The sequence below is a fragment of the Caretta caretta genome, chromosome 15, assembly GCF_965140235.1.
Source record: "Caretta caretta isolate rCarCar2 chromosome 15, rCarCar1.hap1, whole genome shotgun sequence".
Taxonomy (NCBI): domain Eukaryota; kingdom Metazoa; phylum Chordata; order Testudines; family Cheloniidae; genus Caretta; species Caretta caretta.
In genome coordinates this window covers 21323012-21338966 of record NC_134220.1, presented here as the reverse complement: position 1 = coordinate 21338966, position 15955 = coordinate 21323012, and the positions used below count along the sequence as shown (strand labels likewise).

At 38.1% G+C, this 15955-nt stretch overlaps 1 protein-coding gene across 3 annotated transcripts in view; it reads right to left on the bottom strand.

Annotated features, from left to right (window-relative positions):
• Nucleotides 1–13824, bottom strand: part of STX2 (syntaxin 2) — a 40992-nt gene extending 27168 nt beyond the window's left edge. The window contains exons 1-3 of one of the 3 annotated variants that reach the window (XM_048821730.2): nucleotides 13623–13824; nucleotides 5268–5342; nucleotides 2053–2152 (exon numbers count right to left, since the gene is read on the bottom strand). In XM_048821730.2, the coding sequence (XP_048677687.1) occupies nucleotides 2053–2152; nucleotides 5268–5342; nucleotides 13623–13652 (205 nt within the window). In that variant the 5' untranslated portion in view covers nucleotides 13653–13824. Of the gene's footprint in view, nucleotides 1–2052; nucleotides 2153–5267; nucleotides 5343–13188; nucleotides 13212–13622 lie in introns of those variants that run through there. The other 2 variants (XM_048821731.2, XM_048821732.2) reach the window with 2 other exon arrangements.
• Between the last annotated feature and the right edge of the window lie 2131 nt (nucleotides 13825–15955).

The following is a 15955-nucleotide window of genomic DNA, read 5'->3' as shown; positions in this document are numbered from 1 at the left end:
GCTATTAATAACACTTCAATAATTACAGTAAGTGTATGAGAGAAACATTGAGTGAAAGTAAACGTTATCAGTACCATTCAAATGAAAACAGTGTCTTATGCGGTATAATTTTCTTTGTAATAAATACACAGACGTTATTGTAAATATTCAGGTTGAAAACAAAGTTTCAAAAGATTAAGGATTCACAAATGGGCAAAACAGTAATTCTTCACCACTGAAAAGTAGTTTGTGTACACAACTACAAATGCAAAACACGCATATAGGCAGTGATACTGAAATTATGTACATCTGATCCTTTCGTCCATTAAAAAGAGAGCGTTACAAACTTGACCAAAGGAAGCTTCAAAACAAATTTAAGATAGGGATTACCAATATGACTATTTTGGGCCAATTATCAGGTCCCGTAAGATCCATTTGGGCTACTGACAGTGCAAAGGGACTGTAAAGCTGGTCTAAGAGGCCAACTAAGGATTCCCCCAGTATAGAGTAAATCCTCAAGTGGCATATCCAACCCTATACCACCCCTACAGCCATTGGAATAAGGAGTGTGACCAGAGTGCTTCAGTGATCTCCAGCTGTCAGAATGGCCATCAACGGGGACAATGCAGCTAGGTGCAACCGTGGGACTGGTCTAAATTCAACCTGGAGTTAATTCAGGCCCCTGCCACCTCTTAAATGTAGCTTTGCACCCATCCCCCACCTTGATTCTTAAGTCAAATACAGCTCAGTATGATCCAAGAACTGTGCCCATCTTATTTACATATCTTCTAAAAAGTCTTTATCTTGAAGCCTGCCAACCATGTACATTGCCAGTTTATGTAATTATGTGCACCTGTCACGCTTTTCTGCATCCTCCTGCCTCCAAACATTCCAAGAGTTTGTTCAAACCCATTTGTTGACTCTCGCCTTAACTTAGAGTTCAAGTTCTTAGGGGTAAGGGCTGCCTCTAAGCTAGGTGTTTGTACTGGTTCCAGACTAATGGAGTAAATATCACTGTGATTTCTTAGAAAACCAATATGAGGAGGTTTAAACAGTTATTTAGTAGCAACCAGTTTTGAAGATTCATTACATGATGATGTGAACAGAGCCCTTCCCCATCAAGTTTAAATTTAAAAAACAAACAAAAGATTCCATGTTTAAATAAAACCCTTTCTCTCCCCCCCATCATGAATTCATACTAATTCATTTCAAAATAAAGAAAGGGGGAAAACAGAACTGTGACCAAAAGAAAATTTAGAACAGAATACCAGTTGGTAGAAAAAGCCTACTAGTGAATGGAAAGAAATTAGCTTATAAACTCTTCTACTCACATCCAAAAGTATATAATTTTAGTAGTCTTACTATCCTCTAGATAATGAATACTTATATTTACAATATTATTTATGTTTTATCCTGTGGTTTATTTTGCTCTCAGCATCACAAATATCTCTTTCCCTAAGGCCCACCTTCAATATACCTGGTAAATGTGTTCCTTTGATAGATGAGGTCAAGGTGGTGGGCAGCTTTCACTGGAGACAACGTTCTTTGTTTTGAAAGTGCACCTTTGTCTCTAAGCTGAGGGCTACTACTTCCCAAGTTGGTGCTCCTGATCTGGGACTTCACCATTACTGCAGAACAGTAAAGTAGCTTAAGTGGGACAGTAGGTTCTCATTATTGGAAAATGGAGGAAGGAGTAATCAGTCTCACAATTCCAACAATGTGTCATTTACTTGAGATGTGAGACACTTTCAGACAGAAAAGAGATGTTGTCTTTGAGTTATTTTTAGAAAATTGATCAGGTTAAGTTTTAGACTGGCTTCTTGGAGCATTATGGAAACAATGTTTTGAAGACATTCCCTCTTTTAAATGTGATCTTAAAGCTGAAATGGGCGATTTCAATTTATTTTATATCTGAGGCATAAAAAAAATGTACCCCACATTTCATAAATTTTGCAATATTCACTCCTACTGAAAAGTTCTATTTTCAATTAATATGACCGCATAGCCATTAAGAGTACTCATTCAGGATCACTATCCATACATATTAAATACCTAAAAAAGTAAAATACTTACTGCCTTCAGGATTTGATGCAGACAAGATAATGCTGTGTTTCTTTTTAACTTCTTCCACATTTTGTGCTATTTTTGCTATACTGTTTCTGAGTTCCTCAACCTACAGGGAAAGAAAAATGTGGCAATGAAGATGCTAGAAAAAATTTATTGCCAACAGATTAGGAAGAAGAAATGCATCAGAAATGCTTAAAATCAAAAGGAGTGAAAGGATAACTAGTCATTAGGATTGTCTAAAGGAAGGAAATGCCATACCGTAAAACCATATGAAGGTCAAAAGAAAAATATCAGTATTGTAGATTCTTACATTACAAACCAAAGTTATTCAGATTTGAATACCAGGGACAAATGCTGATGGGCCAAAAATGCAGACCATGAGAAAACGCAAAGAACCTTTCAGATGAGCTGTAGCTCACGAAAGCTCATGCTCAAATAAATTGGTTAGTCTCTAAGGTGCCACAAGTACTCCTTTTCTTTTCGCAAAGAACCTTCTACATCTAAGGAACAATCAGTCATGATTTGTGTCTTTCCCAGACTGAGGGTACATCCATTTATGGTTTCCCAATATAGAGAAGGGAAATCCCTTTTTTCAAATACAGACCAGGTTCTGTCAGTATTTTAACACAGATAATATAAATAATTTAAGGTTAAAAAAACTACATGCTTAACATTAAGATCAGTAGGCAGGGTCAGGAAGAATCTTTCCAACCCCCCACACCAATATTGCACAATATTCCTCTGAAGCATCTGGCATTAGTAATTGCTTAAAACAGAATACTTTGTCACTGCCGGCATGAAAATTCCTACATACCTGAAACCGAAGGCAAGATATAGTAAAGGAAGTTTCTACCAAACAAATTTGACTTATGTATTTTGGGTTGGAATTTTTGTATTGTGAATAGACTGACTATTTCAAAGATCTCTCTTTTACAGTGTACATTAAAGTCATGGGAACCTCAGGGACTTAGTGGTGAGTTGACTTAACCTGAGGAACCATTTGAAACACCAGTTCAGAAAATCTTTCCTATTCAGATCAGCACTCAATCATATCCTTAACCTTAAGCATGTTTTAAACCAGGGGTCTCTAAGTGCCGGCCAACAGGCCATCTGCAGCCCAAGAACCTCCCCACTGTGGCTCACAGAAAGTTTTTAAAAAATTATTTCATCTAGTCCTCATGGCTGCCAGCCGAAGGGTGGGGGGCAGGAGAGATTCACATGCCCCTCCCTCCAACGTTGCTGCATCCTGCTGCTCCTGTGACTCTCCCAGTGGTTGCACGTGGCAACATGTCATTCACCTGGGGTGGCTCAGCTCCCTCAAGCAGTTCTCTATCCCTGCTGTTGCCCGCCAAGCTGTGAAGGAGAGACCCAGGCAGCCACGCTGCTAGCTGTCTGCTGCAGGCACAGCCCCCCACAGCTCCCACTGGCTGGGGAGCGGGACAGATATCATCACTAGTCGCTGGGCAGAGTCAGCCATGGAGACAGCCGTCACTAGTCGCTGGGCAGAGTCAGCTGGAGCAGCATGAGGCCAAGGGAGCGACGGAAAAGAGTGGGAAATGGGCTGAGAGGTGGCGTGAACACCATCGACCCGCTGGGAGGATTTGAAGACTGGCACTGGACCTAAGGTAAATTGAGTTTGAGACCCCTGATATAGATGAAGTAGTTGAAGCTGATAAAGAAAAAAAAGTGATAATAAAAAGCAAGATCCTTGAAGCGTTGGCTTGCTGCCTTTCTTTTGTAGCTGCTATGTGTTTGTTTCATTTGTTTAATTTCATTTTTCTTTTATAACTGTTTAGGTTTGAATGCCAATATAATATTGCTAAAGAAGGTGGTAATTATTCTTTCATTTTTGAGAACTTCATTTCATTGTTTCACATTTTTTTGAATTAAAATAATGTAGTTAAGGTACTTGTTTTTGTAATTAGGCATAAGTTTAAGGCTAAGCCTATTGGAGACCATAAAATCTTGCTTTTTTTGGTAACGTTTGTTGTTGTTTTAATAAGTTAGTGCATTAAGATAGGTTTCAGAGTAGCAGCCACGTTAGTTTGCATCTGCAAAAAGAACAGTAGTACTTGTGGCACCTTAGAGACTAACAAATTTATTAGAGCATAAGCTTTCGTGGGCTAGAGCCCACTTCGTCGGATGCACAGAATGGAACATATAGTAAGAAGTTATAATTATACACACATACAGAGAAGGTGGATGTTGCCATACAAACTGTAAGAGGCTAATTAAGATGAGCTATTATCAGCAGGAGAAAAAAAAACTTTTGTAGTGATAATCAAGATGGCCCATTTAGACAGGTGACAAGAAGGGGTGAGGTCCTTAGAATCTAGAATTGTAAAATTTAACCTTCTTCCCCAGTTAAGCATGAATTAAGTTAATTTTGAAAAAAGTCATGTCCCCCCGTATATTATGCAATTTCTTTGAACATGATTAAAACATAATCCTGAACATACATATGATTTTCTTGCTGAAAGATCTCTTGCTCTATAGTATCTGTTCACATTTTTACTACAACCTTTTTGCTCTAGCACAGAGCAGCACTTCTTAAAATAAATCAAATACCTAACTACCACATGAGAGCTTCCATCCATCTATAACAACGCAAAGCTTCACTCAGTTATATGATCTACCTGAAGTACCTGCTAAGTATATGTGTTTGACACTATACACTAAAGTAAGACTGGTGAGAACGTAGCTATGTTTCTACTTTACATTCCTAGAGGGAAGTTGTGCTAGAGTGATTTTAGTAGGAAGTCCTGCAATATATTGGCAAATAGTACTCTCAGTTTTGCTATTTGTTTGGTTTTGTATAGTGATTTTAGCCATCGTGGTTATACGCTATAATTTCTGCAGTATTATTTTTATATAATCCACATTTTCTTTATATTATGATGCCTCAACTTTTCCCTCCTGAACTGACAAAGTTGGCTGATATAACAAAAAGTAAGGCTTAGTTTATTTCGGATCAGAAGGAAACAGGAATAATTTACAGAATATGGTATTAAAAACGCTTTTTTAAAAAAGTTGAATAGTAAGAGAAAAACCATTCCTAAGACTGCAAAAAGAAAAGGAGTACTTGTGGCACCTTAGAGACTAACCAATTTATTTGAGCATGAACTTTCGTGAGCTACAGCTCACTTCATCAGATGTTTTATTACACATATTTTAAACTGGTAAGTGTTGGAGAAAATTATCTGCCCCTTGTTTCATTTTACCTGCTGGAAGAAATCCTCCATAAAATGATCTTTTTCAACAACAACAGTTGTCTCTCCATCTTCATTTTTTTTACACTGTAAAACAAAACAAAAAAGTGATTTAATTTGAGCACGCCTACAAAATGAAGCACGGGGACATGTTCTGAAGCAGAATTAAACTGATTACTTCTAGTTAAATAGGCATAGCAACAAAGCTATGACTAAGTACTACCGCTTTGCCCTCTTTCCATTTACACTTTCCATTCTAAATCTTCACCATAGCAGCCAACATTAGCAGTAAACATGAGCAATATAGGCAGTCAACATGAGCAATATAAGCTAATGTTTCCTCTGCCATACTTATGATTCATGGGCAAGTAGAAATGCAACAGCTTTTGCTGCAACACAGACACATTGGGGAAATAGTTATACATCAAAAGCTCTCTTGTATAGTTACAGTTCAATATACTTTCCCAATTAAACGATTCTTAGTGTTCAGGCTAAAATCATAATATAAAAATCAAATATTTGACTTTTATATTATATTTTTCTCTTTTTCCCTTCCTCAACAGAAAACATTCCCAAAGTTAGAAGTCACTGGAAAAAAATGTTACTATGGCCCAAATCCTGCAAACATTTACTTACATACTTAACTTTCCTGTTTTCACTGAGAATATTCACAGTAGTAGTTTAGCATATGCATAAATGTTTGCAGGATTTGGGTCTATATTACACCTTAAATATGTATGAGACAGGCTGGCTAAGTGACAGCCAACCAGTGATAGGAAAAAAAATGACAACTCCTCAGATATTATATTTGAAAGTTGTAAACACCCAGGAAATGTAGATAGTACAATGGATTAAAATGAAGAATAATAGGATGAAATCAAGTAAAGTTTAGTAAGGAAAAAATCCTAATGATAATTATAAAAACTATGGAAGAGTCTCCCATAGGAATTAGCAAAATCCTGAATCCTTGAGATATGTATAAACAGACAAAGCAAAGCACTAGAAGATATATCATAGGGATCCACTATGCACTACTGTCAAATTTATTGTCCTATCTAATAAATACATAAGAACATGGAAGAAGTCTATGTGTAATATCACCCATTATGTGCTAAGTGCTTTTCAAACATTTAAGAGCACAGTTTCTGCTACAAAGGGGCTCGTAATCTAAAAGATAAACAAGTAGACACATTGGGGAAAACTACATCTGACCAGTACAAAATTTCAAAAGCTAGAGTATTTTTTTCCCTTTACACAAAATACCTCAGACCAAAAAGAAAACCTACTGTGGATTTTACAGATTTTAGGATTCAAAACCACCACCAATACCAAAACAAAACCACCCACCAAAAGTTGCAGTTTCTGTATCATAACCCACATTTTACAAAGATACTAGTGGACTGACATAAGCACTGAAGATATTTTCACCTGAGAAGGCCATTCACATCAGGAAGGATAACAGCCTACTTCACTAATTTCCAGATATGAGGGCGTGTCAACTATTCTCACAAAATCATGTACCAAAAATGATGTAACTGCCTTCTCCATCAACTAGTCAATCTAATCTCTGTCCAAGAACACCTTAGCCAATAGAAGAAAATGGTGTCAACCTCTGCCTACTACCTTTAGTTCTTGGGTGCTCCATTCAGAACTGACATCCTACATTGATTCAGATGTGTTCACTGTGCCCATCCAAGACTGTTCGTGTATTATAAAGTTTTCTATAAAAAACAATTTTAACATTACACACAGTGTCCAATGAGGCCTACACCCACTGATGACAACAAGATCTACTATATCTTTCCATCACTGCTTTATCACGTATGTTAAAAGATAAATATCTTATTCCACATAAGGACTAAAACATTATAGTAAAAGCTGTGTTATCTGGCACTTTATCAACCAGAAAGCTATCTTAACTGGCATTTCTGATCTCTCCCAATAGAAATCTTCAATCTAGTAATCGGGACTAGTATATTGCCCAGGAGGTTATGCAATTCCACATTCTGCACTGTACTTTTATGCAAAAGAGGCAGAAGACAAGCAAGCTGCTATCAGGGATTTATTCAAAAAAGCAGCATCCAGGTTGTGTCATAGGGTCATTACAGATTCAGCCCAATCTCCTACACCTTCTACATCTACAGTGATAATTGATGTTGATAATGATGACCCTGAGGCACAGCACGATCCTGAAGTGCCTTCTGAATCATAAAAGAAAGATTAAATTATGTTCAGTACAGTTTTACTGTTAAGTGTATTTTTAGTGATCTGGGTGTACTCCATGTGCTGCTCATAGTAATATGTAGTGTCATAAGATAACCTACTGTATAGAAAACTTTACCTGTATACAGTACACCTAAGTGCTTCAAGAAACCAATCACTTGGCAGTGCAGGACTACTACTGGATTGGTGAGTAGCTGTATACTTTTTATAGTGTATTCATTTTATTGTATTCTAATTCTTTGAAAATTGGTATTCCATTGGTAAGTATAACTGTTAGTTAACTGGAATTTTTGACTAACTGGCACCCCTATTCCCCCAACATGCTGGATAACAAAGCTTTTACTGTAATAGTGTCACAAATGATAAATGAAAGTTAATATTTGTATTTCTACTATGGTTCTTTCTCCCCACAAATTCTGAGAAGCCACCTGAGCCCAATGCCTATGCTAGCATCATAAGCAATCCAATTTCTACGTTCAAGGGGAGCTATAATGTCCAAATTAAAATGAGCAGAAACCTACAGTTTTTGTTATCCTCCCTCCACAAAAGAGGCCTGTCTACAACACCAACTCTATCCAGGGGCGAGATCATATTATTATAAAGGCACTAGCTCTGTCTCCATAGTTAAGGTTGAGGTTGAATCCTTGTTTCAAGGGCAAAATGGAACACAACCTGTTAAAAAACACAGCATATTCTCCTCAAAATTACTGAGTATAAAATAAATTTTCTGAAAATTTATAAAAAAGCCTGTTTATATGTTAAAACTGGATCATTTAAGAAATTTAGCATCTGAAGGATCTTAATAATGGAATAAACTATCTTTAAACTTTCCATTTAGTTAAGACTCATTGAAATCTTGTGCAAAGACTATAGGTGAAGTTAGGGTGCAACTAAGCTAATTTATTAATAACTGTGTTATAGGTAGGGTCCTACCAAATTCACGGTCCATTTTGGTTAAATTCAAGATCAGCAGATTTTAAAAATAGTAAATTTCACAGTTTCAGATATTTAAATCTGAAATTTCCCCCTTGCAGCAGGAGAGAGCTAGGCCCTCAGAGAGAGCTGAGTACTGGTGGCTACTCTGAGGAGACTAACCCAGTTATGGATTATATAATAAAGAGCCCTGTAACACTGATGCAAGTTATGGGGTTTATGGTAAAGAAACCTGTGACCCCTGCACTGTAACCAATTAAATGCCTAGTACAGGAGAGTAAGGGAGATGGCAAGTAGCAACCCCTCCACAGTGTTAAAGTTTAACGAAAGTTGAGGCCTAGTGCTTAATTGCATGCATATGGGTGTTCTCATTTTGCCACTGTGTCCACATCAGTTACTCACTGCTCACTTTTAATTCTCTCTTCTTTAAGAGTACTGTGCATTAAAATAGCAGTCCTGTAAAATTCCAGCTTGATAATCATGGATAATGATGTCCTCTGCCTATTTATGCTAGATCCACTGCTCCCATTAAAAATACTTGAGGCTGTTGGCCCTTTTAACTCTGGGCTAGGACCCATTTACTGAATCTGTATTTTAGAACATGAAAAACATCACCACATACATGGTTTAAGGCTGGTTCAGACTAGTGCAAGTTAAACAGCTTAGACAGAGAGTGAATTGGATCAAACTATGTTTAAATCAATTAACATGAATTGTTTCATACACAGTTTAATTCCCAATATGGACTTTTACCATATAGGAACTGTTTATCTCAGAGAGATGAATGGCAGGAAAGTAAGCACAGGATCACCTGGGAGCTCCTGGAATAACTATAAGCTGGGGAAGGGAGAGGAAAGAAGGAGATAAACTAAGTTTCCTCACGGTCAGGCACAAGGCCATGGCTCCCATTCTCCTTAACCTTCTGTGGCACCACATGGGCCAGGAGCTACAATACAAAGTTCTATTATATATATGCAATTTAAAAAAAAAAAAAAAAAAACTTCCCCCCCTTTAAAAAGCATAGGGAAGCTGCATACTAAAAACCTACATTAAAAAGAAAGCTATTTAGGTTGCAAAAATCAAACACTAGAAAGATTTAAGTGCTAGATTTGTGGTTGCCCATCCAACCTTAATTCAACAACCTTGTGCAATATACAGGCTAGTCATTACATGAACACAAACTATTTTTATCCTAACACCCATGCCTCTCTCAGTACATAGGACGAGCACACAAGGGAGCAGAAGAGAGGTTGCATAGGCAACCATAAAACTGGCACTTCCTATCTTTCAAGTGCCTTGACTTTGCAACCTAAATAAACTTCTGTTAACATATGTAATTGCTTACATATTATATATACATTGTAGTGTATCTTAATGTAAGACTGTAAAATATATTTTTATTTAATATTTATACTTGATTTCTCAACTCTAAGTTTTCATTAATATCAATTTCTGCCTGCAAATTTTAACAATTAAAGCATTTCTTCAAACACACCACATGAAACACTGAGAGTCAGATTCCCCAAAAAGCACTGATCCAGATATCAATCAATATGCACAGATCGGAAAGGTCTTAAATATGTGATGTTAAAGTGTACAGAGACCTATTTACACTGACACTTGAATAAAAGACTTGCCAATTTATCAATCTACAGACAGTTTAATAGGTTTATCTCTATGCAAAGGAGCAAAGGAATCCTGTCCACAAGTTGAATGCTTTTTCATGTTCTTTGCACTGTTGCAATTCTACCAGTTACCACAGCATTCCAGGGATTTGTAGTTCATTTCTTCTCTCCCCCCAGCCCCATACTCCCAAACATATTTTACCAGTCATTAGTTAACATAAATTGCTTCATGTACATTTAAGATGCATTGTATTAAGAAACTATCAATATCTTCAGTTCTGTTCACCAAGTTACAATCCCTTTATATTTTAAAACTAAAGCACGATAAATAAATAAAAATGTATTTCCCAAAGGCATCAGTTACACTGATAAAGAAAAAGACACAGGGTAGGTTTACGAAGATGGCAGGATGCATTTAACATGATGCAAACAAAGCTCAAAGCAGACATGACAGATAATAGGATGGTAAGCTTTACACCAAATTGAGAAAAAATACACCAAACATTTAGCTTCCTTAAAAAAGAGAAGGTTTATATCTAGACTTTTTAGAGTGACTTTTTAAAATAGAAAGAAAAAGGTTTGCACATTTTATTGAACAGATTATTAAACGGTCGTTGGATTTTAAACCTTTATATTGCATGTGTATTCTGAGCTTGTTATTTTAATACAGACTATAAAAATACAAGATTTCTAAAATATATTACTATTCCTTTGGTGGGGCAGGTAGAAGGAATCCAAGACTGAACTGGATTAGGGTTAAAGATATTTAACACAAAGCTTTGGACTTGAGTTCCAGTGCAGTTCAATTCTTTCCTGGGATGCAAAAAAAGATCATTTTCAGTTTTAACCATCCACAGAGCAGACATTACAAAACTGCCAAGAATAATTTGGAAATATCCATACAAGAGAAATAAGACATAACCCCCCACAAAAAACAACAAACGCATCCAGGACCGTTTTCCTCTGGAAGGACATGTGTGACTACTGGGTATTCCTCAATACAATGAGGGAAAACTATGTACATTCATATCTGAATGTTCCAGTTGCTCTTTTCACATTTGTTCCGCTTTAGGAACTGTTTTAGCTAGTGTCACCATCCTATCCAAAAATTCCATAATTTTATTTGTCTAGAGACCAGACTTACCAATAGGGAAATACTTGTTAACCGTATCAAATTAATGTACTATCTATTTAAAAAACCACGACCCCCATAAATAACTTAATATTATAGTTGACAAAAGTAGAACATTTGCTCTCAGTAATATTTAAAGAGCAACCAAAAATTAGAAGTCCTAAATTTAACTACAGAGAATCTAGGATAGAAGCTTTCCCAAGGTGGTTGAAGTACTTTCACTAAATGTATTAATGTAGACTGGATAGAACACCATGACATCTTAAATTATTTATGCAGCATATCAAGCACATTGGCAGTGGGAAACAGACTATTTTACACTAAATTGATAATTTGCTTTTTTATAAACAAACTCCTTTCCCTCATGTAGGAATGCTAAGTGATTCCTGAAGGTTCCCCAGGCTTTGGCAGGTTACTGTTTAAAAACTACAGAATATAATCCTATTACACTTCAGTTAAAATATTTATTGAAATCAAAATGCAATGAAGCTATATTAAAACAAAGACAGGCTTAAAAACATAGGTAACAACATTCATATAGCTCCCACGATTTCTCCCGGTGGAGATTTAAAAAAACAAAACCAAAAAACCCAAAAAACCAAACCTATCATTTCTGTGCTTGAAAAAAAGCAGAAATGCACTCTGACAAAAAAGCTGATGTAGTGATGAAGACACTCATTAATATTAGCAAAAACTTGTCATTTGTGATATTACAGTGAGGAAAATTTTGGGGAGATGAGAGGGTGATGACTTGGTTGTCCAAGTTTTCTCTTGAAGTTAATTTAGCCTACATGATATCATCCAGCATGTGTTCTGTTTTACATGTGTCTCAGAAAGTAAAGCTACACATTTTTAAGTGATAAAGTTTGGGTTTTGATGGTTTTTGCTCTTCGGACTAAAATAAGTGTTGAAACACTGAAAAATTGTATGCAGGTCAATCCATAACAAGCACCTTGGGATTTTAAAATGAATTTTACAGACTGCACTTGAGTTACACTAAGGCAAGTATGAAGTATTTTACTACTACACATAGTGTTTACTCTAAAGTCATAATTACATAAGTGTCATACCTGTTTCATGTGTCTTTGAGTGAAGCATTACTAGATGCTAACCTACAAACTACTACAAATGGATAGCATTTTTTTTTTAAATTAAATGTCAAAGTTAACTCTGTTCTAAATGAAAACAACATTGTTACTTCCCCTCCCATTTCCCGTCAGACTGGGCTTTGAATATGCTAAGCATCACAGATCTAATTCAGATTGTTGCTGCTTTCTTCTCTCCCTGCCCCCTTTTAAAAGTGTGCACTATATTATAATTTGACACCATATAATCTGTAGAATGGAGGTTTAGAGTTAAAAAAAAAAGGAGAGAGAGAGAGAGAGAGAGTGGAGGAAGAAGAAAATCGCCTGAAAAAAATACACTTCTCATTAGGACAAAGACAATCCTGACACACAGTCTTTTCTGGTTAAGATTACTGTAATAAGCATTCCAAAAGGCCTCCCACCTGTACAGAGAATAGAGGAAAGAGACTACTTATTCTATTTACAAGCACAATTTCAATAGCTGAGTTTTTTCTATTCCAGAATACATTATTTTTAAGTCAACTGGTACCCAGTCCTGCAAGCAACTTGGCATAAGCGAACTCCTATACACACCTGGAGCCCTGACTGATTACAGAAACTCCATTTGATGTGCATTCTCCATTTTCCCCCTTCTGAAATATAATCAAAACATTCTTATTTTGTTGGAACCATATCCTGCTGAAGTCAAACAAAAGGCATTCTCCCCAAACTCCTTCCTCTCTTCTTTTCAGGATAAGAATGAGAGGAAGGAAAAGAATACAGAAACATACTCAACTACCACTTTGTAAATATATACAAAACATACAGCTGACTTAGACATCTTATTTCTTAATGGGATAACTTAAAACAAACAAAGAAAAAGAGACAAAGCCCTTCATTTCACTCTTGCATTTACTATCTCACGGTAGATAAGTCAAGCACACAAAAATTATTACCCGTTTCCTCTGTCACTCAAATATTAACATTTGGGTATGGGGGAGGGTCTTCACCACCACCTCAAAAAAAAAAAAAAAAACCACAGGATTTGAAGTTTGTACCAGGAGCCCCAAGAGCTTTCGAAAAGTCTCCCCATCTCTCAAGAGTGGATATCCCGCCTCCTCCTCCTCCCAGAGACGAGAGCTGGAAAGGAGCCTGGAGCGGCTCAGCGACCTCGCTGCCTCCAGGGACGTGTCTGGGGCGTTGCCTAAGCGGATCTTAGCAGAGAGGCTCGCGAAGGGTCCCCATCTCTGACCGCCAAGCCCTCCCCACGGAACCCCTGCCATCGCTGTCCCTGACTCGCTGCTTTTTGTCCCCTCCAGCACCCCCTCCGCCCGCTACCCCTCCCGGCCTGCCCCGCACCCCGGCCCGGTCCCTGAGCCAGCCCCCTCACCGCTGTCAGCTCAGCCAGCCGGTCCCTCATTCCCGCAGCCGCTCGGCGCCTCGCCCGCGCTTCACACCGTTACTCGTTGGCCGCCGCCTCCTGCCTCCTCCTCGGCAGGGCTCAGCGGACGGGCCGCGCCGCCTCCCCCCACACCGTCGGTGGCTCAAATCCCCCTCTTCCTATGCCTGCTGCCAAGGCAACCACCCCAGCCCAAACCCGCTCTGCGCATGCTCCGCGCTGCTGACTCAATCACAGCTGTGGGGGGAAGCGCCAGGACCACCCGCTGTGAGGAGGGCTGTGCAGAGGTGGGGGCGGAGCTATGCAAATATTAGCTTCCCAGCGCCGAGGGTGACATCAGCAGGTAAAGGGCAGCATGACCAAGAGCTGGTTGAAGCAGGACTCCTGGGTTCTAGACCCAGCTTTGGCACTGAATGTCTTTGGATTGGAGGTCTGTGTGCGCCACTGAAAAAAGTGGGGGTTTTGCCAAGGGGAGCAGAATCAGGGACTTGGAGAGCTCCAGCTAATTACTGCACCTGATTACACCTCATTTTCTCCCCCTGAGGTATCAATGAAATGTAACATGCATTCTTACAGGAAGAGAGCTTTATCTTAGGGATAGCAAAACGCTTCATGGCTCAGACAATCAGTGCAGAACTCTTCGTTGCACTTTCACCACGTCTTCAGGGGAGATAAAGCAGAATCTAAGACTGTGAAATTGCTTCAAATTTGCTCCAGACATAGAAGGCAATAGCTGCTATGACTGGGGTTGCCGGGGAGCCACACTGAGGTTACTTAATTAGGACAATCTGCACAGAATGGGGCAGACAATTCCCAAAGCTGGTGGTCCTTCCAGTACTTAGATCCAACAAGCTAGCCTCAAAACAGCTTTTATAATACCTTACTGGTTACCCAGACACCAAACCACAGTTCCATTAAAGCAATCCAGCCTTAGGCCTCCACCCAGACACCCAAGTCAAATATGATGAGGATACTGAAAATCTTATTCATCATCTAAGAAAGTTTTACCAATCCCAAAGGATTGTATACATTACCTCCCAAGTTTCAGAGTAGCATCCGTGTTAGTCTGTATTCACAAAAAGAAAAGGAGTACTTGTGGCATCTTAGAGACTAACAAATTTATTTGAGCATACGCTTTTGTGAGCTACAGCTCACTTCATCAGATGCATCCGATGAAGTGAGCTGTAGCTCACAAAAGCGTATGCTCAAATAAATTTGTTAGTCTCTAAGGTGCCACAAGTACTCCTTTTCTTATTACCTCCCAAGTTAATGAATATTTCAGATCTTACACAAATACATGCTTATAGCCAATTCTTTTTAAATAATATTTTTAGTTAATAAGAAAAGAGTATTGGTTAAAAGATCAGCATACATACAGACATGAGTACCATTCTGAGATAGGCTTTATAGTAGAGATGGTGAGTAGAGATGGTGAGCTTTGTAAAAGAATCATTTCAGAATTGGTTCATACGTTATATTCCAATGTTCATATTCAGGGTGATCCAGGTGGGAATGGAGATCTCAGTCTTACGACTCAAGCTTCCCCTACATAAAAGCATCAAGCACATCTGAGATGAAAGGATCAGGTCCCACAAGCCTTTTATACAGTTTTCTAGCAGCCTCTTGACCATGCAGTCCTGGGTGAACAATAGGCTTTTGATGTAACCTTCTGTTTCCTAAACATCACTGGTAATTAACTGCATGGATTAACATATGGTAATTTATCCATTTTTATCACAAACTTTAAAGAGACATATGGACAATGAAATTATTTCACCTAAGATTCATCTAAATGTTAATATTCACTTTTGATATCTGAATCAATGGTAATAGTATAGTAATAGACAGGAACTATCTGTTTACCATAACCATAAGGGTAGCCTAAAATTCCTCCTTACCTGTAAGGGGTTAAGAAGCTCAAATAACCTGGTTGGCACCTGACCAAAGGAACCAATGGGGACAAAAGATACTTTCAAATCTGGGGGGAAGAGGCTTTGTTTTGGGTTCTTTGTTCATTCGCTCTTGGGGCTAAGAGGGACTGGACATCAACCCATGTCCTCCAAACTATTCTGAACCAGTCTCTCATATTACAGAAATTCAGGTTTCAGAGTAGCAGCTGTGTTAGTCTGTATTCGCAAAAAGAAAAGGAGTACTAGTGGCACCTTAGAGACTAACCAATTTATTTGAGCATAAGCTTTCATAAGCTACAATAAATTGGTTAGTCTCTAGGTGCCACTAGTACTCCTTTTCTTATTACAGAAATTGTAAGTACAGCCAGGCAAGGTGTATTAGTTTATCTTTGTTTTCCCAACTTGTGAATTTTC